Source organism: Acinonyx jubatus, chromosome E1 (assembly GCF_027475565.1).
Source record: "Acinonyx jubatus isolate Ajub_Pintada_27869175 chromosome E1, VMU_Ajub_asm_v1.0, whole genome shotgun sequence".
In the NCBI taxonomy this organism is placed as follows: domain Eukaryota; kingdom Metazoa; phylum Chordata; class Mammalia; order Carnivora; family Felidae; genus Acinonyx; species Acinonyx jubatus.
The window spans coordinates 44,264,483-44,276,651 of record NC_069397.1 but is presented as its reverse complement, the minus strand read 5'-3'; the positions used below and the strand labels follow the sequence as shown (position 1 = coordinate 44,276,651).

Below are 12,169 nucleotides of genomic sequence, written 5' to 3'. Positions count from 1 at the left end.
CAAGCAGAGCCCAGGTCGCAGGCTGCAGCAGAGGCCACAAATCCATCGTCTCCAGGATCCTCACTGGCTCCTGTCTCTGTTTGGAAGGCTTTAGCAGGTCAGGAGCAAGCTGGCCAGTGGGGCTTCAGAGAGGAGCAGAGCTTGGCCTGAGGTGCCAAAGTGGGGATGGCAGAGCTGAGCTGAAGAACCAGCTGCAGTTGGATGGGATGTAGTTTCCAGAACCCTCTATGGCCCTACCCAGCTGGTACCAGGGCTTAGGGGAAGAAAAATGCCACATCATCCTGTCTGCTCTCAGGGGCCTCTCCCAACCTGGAGCTGCAGCTCCTCTGAGCCTGTCCTTGCACCGAGGGTAGGGCTGAGGCAGGAGTCGAGGCCCACCCTGGTCCACAGCACTGGCTAGGCTGGCCGCTTCTGCACCTGCCTCTTCAGGAGGTCATCTGACGCGGTTCCCTGGGTCCTTGCCTCCCTCTGCCCAACTCAGGGAGGACAGGCAGGAGGTTTACTCTAGTCTCAGTACTTGACCTTCCGAAGCAAGGCTGGGCCCAGTCTTAGCCAACAGCCTCCTGGGACTCTTGCGGATTCTGGCCTGGAGGCAAAACATGCAGGAGGTGGTTTTGCAGACACAGAACCTCCCCTGACCCATCCTAGACCCTTGCTGGAATAGAGCCCCTGACGAGAACAGGAGCCAGGTGGCTGCATCCAGCTGGCCCACCATCCCACCCCAGCTCTGAGAGGCTAGCCAGACCTTCCAGAGTCCCGAGTGACACAGCAGTAAGTGGACCTGTCGGGGCCCCAGCAGGTGGTAACCAACATTTAAAAAAAAGAAAACAGTAAATATCAGAGTATATTGCATGTTGAGCTAAATTCTGTTCTGTGAAATATGTATTGGGTTGAGATGTTAAGTGTTTTTTACTGTGGGTCCATCAAATTTTTAAAAATATCGGGGGGTGGGGGGGCGCCTGGGTGACTCAGTCAGTTAAGTGGCCAACTTCTGCCCAGGTCATGATCTCACAGTTTGTGAGTTTGAGCCCCGCGTCGAGCTCTGTGCTGACAGCTCAGAGCCTGGAGCCTGCTTTGGATTCTGTATCTCCCTCTCTCTGACTCTCTCTCTCTCAAAAATAAACATTAAAAAACATTTTTTTTTAATTTTTAAATATTTGGGGCACCTGGCTGGCTCAGTCAGTGGAACATGCAACTCTTGATCTCAGGGTCATGGGTTTGAGTCCCATGTTAGGCATAGAGTGTAATTTTTTTTTTTTTTTTTTAATATTGCTGTTGAGGACCTGGAACCAGCTACTTCAGCTCCCTGGCTGGCCCTGCCCAGTTCCTCCCTGACCGGCCCCAACTTCCTCCTGTCTCCTATCTGAGGTCCCCCCGCCCCCACCACCGGTGCAGTCCTGGGCCCCTAACTACTTCATCCTTCTAAGCAGTCCCTAGGCTTACCGAGGGCTCAGTTCTCCTGGTGCCAAATGAGCACATACACATAGCAAGGCAAGAGTTCAGGGAAAGGTGTATAAGGCGATGTGAGAGTCCAGACACGGGCAGGCTGGCCGCAGGTGATGCCAGAGCCAAATTTTCAGAGAGGTCAGACAGTCAAGGCAGGTGAACAGCATTTGCAAAGGCCTGGAGGTATGTGGGAGTATTGGGGGGGGGGGAGGGGAGTTGGAGGGGCAAACATGCTATATGGGAAGAGCACAGAAAGTGTGAAGGACCCTTTGCAACAACACCCACCCCTTCTCATTCTCTTGAATTCTGCCAGGTTTCAGAGCCCCCATCTCAGCTTCATGTTCCCACTCCTCAGGGACCCCATCTTGCTCTTAAAGAATTTACTGGCTCCCATCTTTATTGCATTTAGCTTCTAAATTATAACCTTCCTTAAAGCAGGAGCTGAGTCTGATGTACCTTTTTACCTCCCACAGAGCTTAACCCAGCATATTATACTGTTTCGAGTAGATGCTGGAAGCTTATAGAACTGGCAACTGTAGCTCAGAGTGTGAGCACTGGGCCTGCACACGCAACAAGTTTAGAGTTGTGACCTGAGTCTAGTCCACACTCCGGGCTTTCCTGTTGGTTCTGGATACGGTTGTGTCTAGCTAATGTGGGACGAGGAGCAGGGTTAGCGTTAACATTGTGACAGTGTTCTGAAAAGAGTCTATGGGTATAAAGACGGAAAGAGTTCTTTAAGAGTCTGTAGGTATAAAGACTCCTAAAATAAATTTGTAAGGAAGGCCTTCTTGTTCATGCTTCCCAGTGGCATGCCCTTTTCTCAGGGCATGGAGCCAGGCTGAAGGGCTCAGGTCTGGCTCTAGAACAGGTTCCTTTTAGAACAGGCCAAGGCCTTCACTGGGGGAGCTTCTACATCCTGCAAACCTCTCTCTAGGGGCCCCTGTGACATAGAGCCGGCATCTAGCAACACCCTTTGACTTTTACCTTTTCAGTTGCCAAAAACAACACATCTCCCACTCCAAGCCTGACAGCAACTTGGGAGGTGCCAAGGCAGAGGGGGCCATTACTACCGGTCCATTAGGACACCGAGGGACAGGAAGACAGCAGTTGGCCAGGGCTGGGGTGTGGGGCAGGATTTTCTATTTCCTCATCTATAGATGACATGATCAGAATACACAGGAACCTGAAGAACACATGTTCTGTGAAGCCATGCCCCCAGCTTCCCCACCTCAGTTCAGTTCTGGCCTAGGACTATAGAGAGAGAGCTGGTGCTCAGACCAGCGGGGCCTCCAGCTAGACTTCTAAGACTGGCCGTGAGGGAGTGTGGGAGAGTGGAACCCTAGGTTAGGGCAAGATAGCTTCCAGCTGGGAACCGAGGTACAGCCTTCACCCACAGCGGTCTGCCCAAGGATGGCACTCAGAGACTCCACCCCCCCCCCCAAATTTTCAGGCTTGTAGTCCCTCCCCATTCAATCCTGCTCGACCTACTACCAGTCACCAAATCTCTGGGACTCCGTTTCCTCATCTGCAAAATCAGCGAGATACTCCTACCTTGTCTACCCCTGGGCTGTGAAGCAACACAGCTGAAACTTCCCTACACGGCACCAGTGCTAGAGCCCCTTCCCCTTGCTGATACTGCCCACTGCGCCCCACAGCTGCAGGTGCCTGGAGGCTACTAAGGGCAAAGGTTACCCTCCTTCTCCAGCCAGGCACTTCCCTCCAGACAGGGAGGCCCGAACCCACAGGCTTGAGGTGGGTGGGGCCGAGTCAGCCTGCCAGCTGCTGTCTGACCCCTTGCTACCCACAGTGGGGGTCTCCTGTCCAGTGCCACACACACACCCTTTTGCTGACTCCAGCCTGTCTCGGGCCCCTGCTGAGCAACCCCAGCACAATGGGTCTCTTCTATTTCCTGCCCCTACCAGGTCCCACTACTTCCCTCTGGCAGGTTCCCCCAACCCACCCGCAGAGCCCCGCAGCAGCCAGAGTCCCTAACCACTCTCTCCTTAACCCTCTTCTCCCTGCAAACTCTCTGCTTCCTCCACCCTCACTCCATCCAAAGAGCTGCAGTCCCAGGCTCTCCTCACTCCTGATCCAGAGTGCCGGGCTGGATTCATGGGCCCATCCAGGTCTGACCCAGGTCGCAGCTCTTTCCTGCAGCCCTGGACCCCACGGGTAAAGGAAAAAAATGCTAAGTTAATTCATGATAAAGTACCGGTGAGTTGTTATATGTTTTAAGAGAAGACCAAGGATGAGAAGCTTTGCCCAAAGGAGTGAATGATTCCTGAATAGTATGTTAGGTACCAAGGCACCAGTATAAGAGATGTGTTGTCTGGCCACTCCTGGGGCTCCCCATAACGGAGTATATATGCATGAACATATAGAACAGCCCAGAGCAGGAGATAGATTTTCATCTCTAACACAGAAAATAAAACAGTCATCTCTGTCTTCCAGCCGGGTGAGTTTTAGACAAAGCCTGACAGCCACCCTCTCCAACTGCCCCATCCTTGTTGCTGCAGCTGATAGGAAGTCAGGAGGACTTGTGACCCTCAGTGCTCCAGCCATCTGGGAGGCAGACTGGGGGCGGGGAAGTGCTGAGAATGTGAATATCTAACAGGTTTCAGGTGATGCAGATGCTGCCGGTCTGGGAACCACACTGGCCTCTTAGCCATTCCTCCCAGATTCAGCCAGAGCAGTCTTGGACCCAGGGTAATAAGAGACTGTTGAATGAACCTATAAAGGTTTGCAGGGAATCTCAAGCCTAAGGTGTGCATCACTTACCCAAGGCAAAAGGACCTCCTGACCACCTGGCAAGTAGAAAGGCTCTGACTCTTCACCAGCAAACTTGGGGGTTTCAGTCTCAGCAATCTTACTCACTGATCTTGTGATCCGTCTGTAAACCACATTTTTTACTCCCCTCTTGCGTGCCAAGTGCTTTACATACCCTATTTCTATTCTTGACAACCATGCAAGGAGCTATCCCTGAAGCTTACAGAGGTAGGATCTGAACCAGACCTACTTGTAAAGCCCACGATCTTAACTTCTAGGTGATTCTGCCTTAAGAAATAAAAAGAGAACAGCTAATTTTAGGAAGCAGAGATTTTCCATACCTCAACTAGTGTGTGTACCACGTCTCTCCCCCACTTACCCCGGGGCTGATTTTAATTACAGACTGAGCTAGCTTGGGCAAGTAGAATGATGAGTAAGTGGGAGGGGGGAGGGGTAGAGATTCTCAGAAAGCAGAACTCCCCAAGGTGGGTCAGGCTAGTTGTAAATGTCGCCTTCTTAGAAGCGAGGAGCTGGACCTGAAGATTCTTCTAGCTCTAGCATTCTAGGAGATGACTGTGTTTAAAGAGAGTTTTTTTCTAAATGAGGAAACCAAGAGCTCCTTGACTGCTCATCTTCTCACCTGGAGGAAAACCTGTCCTCACAGCACTGGGGGAAAGGCAGAGGATAGCAGGTGTGTGTGGGTCGGCCACACAAGTGGGGTACATACCGCTCTCAGCAGCAAGTCTCCATGTAAAGCTGCCCATCTCCTGATGGTTAAGTTGGAGCCCGATTCATTCCCATCAGAGCCCTGTATCCCTTCCCTTCCTGGGCCCAGAGCCTTCACCCCTGGGTTGCAAGCCGATGGCTGTGGGCTTTCCCTATCCTGTTCACTGCTGTATCCCCACCAACAAGCCTTAGTTGCTGGCACACTGGAGGTACGAAAGGTGTTCTACGAATCGACACATGGCCATCATGCCTGCGATGTCCACTGGGACTCGGTCAGCTGCAGGACTCCCCTACCTACCCGCCCCCTAAATGCTAAGAGCCCTGTTTGAAGCTTAGAACTAGAGCAAAATCAAGAGGCTGGGAGATTCACTTCTTGAAACTTATTTTAATATCCTCCCCACCCCACCCCCCAAGTTGGGAAAGTCCAAAACAGTCTGACTGGATTTAATTACAAATTAATACACATTTTTTTTTTTGTCATTGTTTAAAGTAAATCAGTTGTGGCAATAAGGGATCATCCTTGAAAAAAGTGAAACCCATATTAACAAAATATGTCATGGAAGAACCCCACTTCGTGATTTCACTGGCTACTTAAAAGTCTAGAAAAAGTCAGCGTTCCGCATGTTCTCCGGGGCTAGTCCATGCAGTGGAAAGAGGCCTTGCCCAGACTCAAGCGAGCCCCGTCAGCTCCAACCAGGCCCCAGACCCGAGGGAAGCGAGGAGACAGGGCGAGGGGAGAAAAGACAGATGGACAGATAAAGTCCTGAAGCTTCACTTCTAACCAAGCACATGGGGAGAAGGCGGCGGGAAGTTAGAGGGACGGCTCAAAGAAGCGGCATTCTTTCAACCTTAAGAAAAAAAAGGTCTCGCAAGATCACTGCACGAGAAGAAAACAAGGAAGAGAACGTAATAATGCTGAGTAAGTCTCGCCTCCTCCGTCTCTTCACATATGCAGACACCATCCTCTCAGGGTTTTCAGGGTCGTGCTCAACCCGAGACCCTGTAGGGACTCTCTGCTTAACAGCTTGAAAGTAATGGTTAAAAAAAGGTACTACACAAACACACACAGACATAGATCATGTGTACAACCCGTGCATAGACACTTGCGATGATAAAATGGAAAGCTGGGGGCACCGAGGACTCCTGGACCGACTTCCTTCCGTTCAGAGTTCCGCAGACCATATCTACCCACAAACATCTCTCCAACTGGGATTACCCCCTCTTCCCCTAAGATCTCCCGGTACTGGGGAGACTGGGGCAGAGCAGGTCCACAAAGCCAACAAAGGTCCCAGCGCAAGTGTCACCAGTGACATTTTTCACACGTGAAAGACAGACTACAGTTATCTGAGAGCTCTCTGCCCTTCCTGACTGCCCTCCCCCTGCCCAGGGAACTCGCATGCCTGAATGCTGCATCTTTAAATATTTCTGGCTGAGCCCTCTTGCCACATATGTAACATTCCAAGCTGGCTACCACATGCTCAGGCTCTGGCCTCCTCCCCTCCCTACTGTCGAGTGCTGTGCTGTTTCAAGGGCACGTGGGGCCGCACATCTCCCGTTTCAGCTCTGTCTTCAGCTGATCACACATCTCAGAAACGACCGAATGTAAAAAAACAAAACAAAAAAACAAGAGCTCCAAAAGAATGTTCATATTCAAAATGCCTATCTCCCTGCAATTATTTTTTTAATTCCACTTGATCAATCTATTAAGGTGAGTTAGACAAAGCGTGTGTGCACATGCACACACAGACACACACATCAGCGCACACCCACAAAATTTAGAGGCTTGGAGGTTGTTTCCTGCCGAAAGATCTAACAGAGGAAAGCTTATGAGCTGATCAAGTTTTAATATCGTGGTTAACAAGAAAGTTACACCATTTAGCAAGCACACAGAGACCGCAGGTAGGACCTCCTGATCCCTGGAGCATTTGGCTCCCTGGCCCATTTTCTGCCTACCTCTGGAACAGTTTTTTGATAGTTACTACATTCAGAGAATTCAAGAGGACTGCATGGACAGATGAACCTTTATTTAAAAAAATAGCACTTCAAATAAATTAAAAGGGACAACCGTCAAGTGTTCAAATTGTGAAGAAATAGCTGAAAACCTAGAGACTCCAAGCTGCGGGCTTCTAACCTCGTTCTTTGTCCAATGGCAAAGCCCCACACATCTCAGTCCTGCCACTCGACGTTTTCCCTACTGAGATGAGGGAAGCAATTGCAAACAGGAGACCAGACGGAGGAGAAAGCTGCATCTGACTGGAATGAACATTGCCACGTACTTGCTAATACGGGTTTCACTTTATGACCAAATGTATTCTTTCAAAAATAAAAAAGGGGGGAGGGAAGCTGCATGTTTTTAAAAATTGAAATTATTTAGGGATAAAACACTAACTCTAGTGCCTTTAACGGGCAATAGCAACTTTTTTTCCTCCGAAGTCAAACACCATCCCCAGCTGAGCCTTTGTGCTACAAGCTTTTCAGGAGATGTTACCTAAACTTTATTAAAAGAAAAGAACAAGTTTAAATATAGACACTGGACTAGCCCAGTCTGTATTTTCAAGTCCACATTCTTCATCTGAAGCACTGCATCAGGGACCCCCCTGAGTCTGCATGTTTTCAAGTTCACAGTACATGGAACCAGTTTTTCTTTTTCATTTTTTCCTCACTCAGAGCAGCCACACGTAGTGGCCGTTGACGCCGGAACCTCGGGCGGGGCCTTTTCCTACGAGGCCTGGCCAGAGCTGCCCAAGGCTTCTCCTCAATGAGAATCGATGCTGTCATGCTCTATGGATGGGAAAAAAGCAAGAAAATAAAAGCACCTGGTACAGGTTTCATGAGATCCATTCGGATTCGCTATGTTCCAAACCCGCTGCTGAATGCCATTTGTCCACTCTGTGTGTGCTGAACAGTTTGCAGCCTAGGAGTGGGTCTCAATTCGAAGAACTGTTATTGGATGCCCCCGAGGTCGATGCAATAGCAGCTCCAGCAGGGCTACTCGTGGAGACCGACTTTCGGATGTGAGGCAGCAAGTAGGGGTCACAGGCCAGCTGCTGGACATCGATGCGGTCCTCCTTTCGGTAGGCCAAGCATCGTCGAATAAACGCCTGAAAGGAAAGTTTCTTGAAGAAGCCTGAGGCAGATAATCCTGCTGCTCCCAGAGGGAACCCTGAGGCTCTGTGGCAGCTGCCAGGGCCCAGGCCCAGAGCAAACACCCTCTATAAAGAGAAGGGGCTCGGGGCCTTTCCCAGAAATCACGCCCGGAGAGGACCAGGCAAGGAGACACACGGGCAGCAGCACCTCTCTGTGACCACGGGCTCCTTCCCTGACAGAGGCACCTGAGCCATTCCTGAGTGGGAATGGGGCATGACCTGGCCTCTAGAGACCTCTGCCCCCAAAGCACAAAGACCAACGCAAAAATCTCTCTGCCTTGGACGGTTTACACAGGCACATCTAACCTAATGGTCCTGCGTGTACAAATCACGGCCTCATGTGAACTCGCCACATCCTGAGGAAGTAAAAATTGTAATGACAAACCACCGCCACGTGCAGGGTGAGGAGACCAACACTAACACTACAACGTGTCACAGATTGGTAAATGCTTGCCTTGTGTATCACATTCTTCCCTAAAAGGTGATCAAGCAAATGATGAGGCACACACCTAAGTACTAAAGAAAACGTGAACAGGACTTGTTTCCCCAAGAGCTCTGTAGACAGAGAATCATGCTATGAGTGGGGTTTCATTCAGAATCCTAATTTAGTGGCACCTGGGTGGCTCGGTTGGGCATCGACTCTTGATTTCAGCTCAGGCCATGATCTTGTGGTTCCTGAGTTCAAGCCCCACATCAGCCTCCATGCTCTCTTTCTCCTTCTCTCTGCGCCGCCGCCCCCCCGCCCCCCCCCCCCCCGCCACCGCTTATCTGCACTAGCTCATTCTCTCAGAATAAACTTAAAAAAAAAAAAAAAAAAGAATCCTAATTTACTACCAACATGGAAGCTTCCTTTGTGCTAGGTATGAAGGGCTACACAGGATCAGTTTCTATAATTTGTATCACAGAGGCCCTTAAACAGATGGTTTATCTTTTCCTATTTTTTAACCAGACCATTTTAATCAAAGTCTCGTAATGCAATTATTTTAAATACGGGAATTGGACTTTTAAAAATCTAAAATGTCATTATCACCCAAAGATCATACTTTACATTCAGGTGATCATAATGTCCCAATGTAGGGTCCATCGAGGGTAACAAATGTCTCATTCTGGTGCACAATGCTGACAGTGAGGGAAGTTGTGCATGTGTGGGGACAGAAGTACATGGGAATTCTCTACTTTCTGCTCAGTGTTGCTATGAATCTAAAACTGCTTTAAAAAATAAAGTCTAACAAAGTCTATTTAAAAAAAAATCCAGGGACGCCTGGGTGGCTCAGTCGGTTAAGCATCTGACGCTTGATCTCAGCTCAGGTCTTGATCTCAGGGTCGTTGAGTTCAAGCCCGGTGTTGGGCTTGGCACTGGGTGTGGAGCCTACTTAAAAAAAAAAAAAAACCTAAAACACGAAATGTATTATTTTTTTCCCATGTTTAATTAATAAAACACATAAGTATAACAACAATCCTGGTTTTCCAAAATAAAAAACACCTGTAGGTAGCTGCCTGATTAAAGTATTTGGAAGATAAAAATGCATTCACAGAAATAAACTTAATAATCCTTGGCCTTTAAGAACGACCCTTCTTAGTGAGATATGTGACACGGTAACTTGAGTTAAATGGGTTACTTTGGGTTGGATACAATACTGGTCAAACTCCCACCTTGAACTTTCTTTCTACACAGCCTCCAGGGCAGGCTTTTGAAACAGCCATCAGATCACACGCCTGCCTTGAGTAAAACCTTCCTATGCTTCCCATCTCTCCCATCTCGGTCTACAATCTGCCCTGCAGCCTCTGCCCTGCCTACCACACTCTCCTCTGTTCCTCCTGCATCCTCTGCCCTGCCTACCATACTCCCCTCTGTTCTGCCTGTTCTATGGATCTGCTGAGCTTGTCCTCACATCTGAGCTTCGTGCGCTTTTCTGCCTAGAATATTCTTCTCCCCGGGCACCTGGGTGGCTCAGTCGGTTAAGCGACCCACTCTTGATTCTGGCTCAGGGCATGATCTCACAATTCGTGGAACTGAGCCCGAGCTGGGACTGTGCACTGACAGCACGGAGCCTGCTTGGGATTCTCTCTCCCTGTCTCTGCACCTCTCCTGCTCGCACTCGTGTGCTCTCTCTCAAAAATAAACAAACTTAGGGGTGCCTAGGTGGCTCAGTCGGTTGAGCGTCTGACTCTTGGCTTCAGCTCAGGTCATGATCTCAGGGTTCATGAGTTCGAGCCCTGCGTGGGGCTCTCTGCTGACAGCATGGAGCCTGCCTGGCATTCTCTCTCTCCCTCTCTCTCTGCCCCTCCTCTGCTCTGTCTCTCAAAATAAATAAACTAAAAAAAAAAAAAAATCTTCTCCCAAATCTACACAGGGCTCCCACCATCACATTATTCAAGACTGCTCAAAAACATCACTTCCTGCTCCCACACCCCTGTACCCTCCCTTTCTTTTTCTTCATAATCTCTATCACCATCTGAGATGGAACCGTTGTTACTGTTCGTCTCACCTGGTGGAACAGAACCTCCTAGCAGGCAGGGAACTTGTCTGTACTTCATTGCTACACACTCACCGTTCCCTCTCTATGACTTAGTACAGTGTCTAGTACTCGACAGGCACTCGGTAAGTATCTGTTGTAGGAGAGCGGGTGAAGAGGGTAAGGGTTTGAAAAAATACACATTTAGAAGGGGGAGAAGGCTTTTAATGACTCTTGAATTTTGTACTGATAATCCAGAAAACAGCAGTTGTTTCCTGCTGACCAGTAGGTCAAAACTTACCTTTGCTTCAGGTGTTACTACTGGCTTTGGCGGGAACTGCACTTCAGTAGCTTTAAGAATAGTATTTTCTTGTAGAATGTCTTGCTGGGACTGGTTGTGGCCAAAAGGCTATCAGATAAAAACGAAACAAACAAAGGTGGGCCTGTGGTTAAAATTAAAGAGAACACAATTCAAAACCATAGTGAAGGGAAAGGAGAAGATCTGCTTTGATGAGAGCTGCTAGAAAGAACTTCGGAGATGGTCTCCTCGCTCTCTTTTTATAGCTAAGGGGTGGAAAGGGTCAGAGCTTAAGTACTAACAAGCTCACGGTCCAGCACGGAGGTTAAGGCAGGGCTGGCACCGGAAGCAGCGTCTGCCACAGGATAATACCTCTGTTGAGGTTTGCTGACAACAAAAACCATCCTAGGAGGAACCGGCAACCTCTTCTGCCCTGAGTGACAACTGTAGGCTTAAGTAGTACACATGTGTGCCACTGGCAGACCCAAGACCCAGATAAAGACAGATGGAACAGGAAGTAAACAGGAGACAGAATAAGAACAGGCGCGTGGAATAAAAGCTGGGGTTACTTAGCGGCTTCATCTGTGCCCCAATGTGCCATTTTCTAATAGCCTTAAAATACAAGTTCAAGTTTAGTGTCATCTCTACAATGTTTCTACTAAGAGATCACAATTCTTTCTACATAACCTCTACCAACATTATCAGCAGTACTTCCTCATTATCAGAGAGTATAAATAATAATTAACTCCTACTTGGGATGCCTGACTGGCTCAGTCAGTGGAGCACCCAACTCTTGATGTTGGGCCCATGAGTTCGAGCCCAACGTTGGGTGTAGAGGTTACTTAAAAATAAAACCTAATAATAATAATAATAATAATAATAATGATAATAATATAATTAACCATTACTGGCTCTGAAGTTTCCCCATATTACAAAGGGTAAGATACAGAAACAAAGACCAAGGGGTGCCTGGGTGGCTCTGTCAGTTAAGCATCCAACTTCAGCTCAGGTCATAATCTCATGGCTTGTGAGTTCGAGCCCCAGGTCAGGCTCTGTGCTGATAGTTCAGAGCCTGAAGCCTGCTTCAGATTCTGTGTCTCCCTCTCTCTTGGCCCCTCCCCCACTCGGAAGTGGAGGGGAGGGGAGGGGAGGGGAGGGGAGGGGAGGGGAGGGGAGGGGAGGGGAGGGGAGGGGAGGGAAGGGAAGGGAAGGGAAGGGAAGGGAAGGGAAGGGAAGGGAAGGGAAAAAGACCAAGGAGAAGTTAAAGAGGAAGCTGAAATCTAAATTAAGAGCTTGGTCTAGGGATTGTAACAAAAGTATTAAAAGAGTCC

General features: G+C 49.0%; 1 protein-coding gene across 6 annotated transcripts in view; it reads right to left on the bottom strand.

The window, feature by feature from the left end:
* Nucleotides 1-6,941: 6,941 nt before the first annotated feature.
* The window catches only part of TLK2 (tousled like kinase 2), a 111,497-nt gene continuing 106,269 nt past the window's right edge, over nucleotides 6,942-12,169 (bottom strand). For all 6 annotated transcript variants that reach the window (XM_015076379.3, XM_053212184.1, XM_053212186.1 and 3 more), the window contains 2 exons: nucleotides 10,842-10,949; nucleotides 6,942-8,039 (listed from right to left, as the gene is read on the bottom strand). In XM_015076379.3, the coding sequence (XP_014931865.2) occupies nucleotides 7,866-8,039; nucleotides 10,842-10,949 (282 nt within the window). In that variant the 3' untranslated portion in view covers nucleotides 6,942-7,865. The remainder of the gene's footprint in view (nucleotides 8,040-10,841; nucleotides 10,950-12,169) is intronic.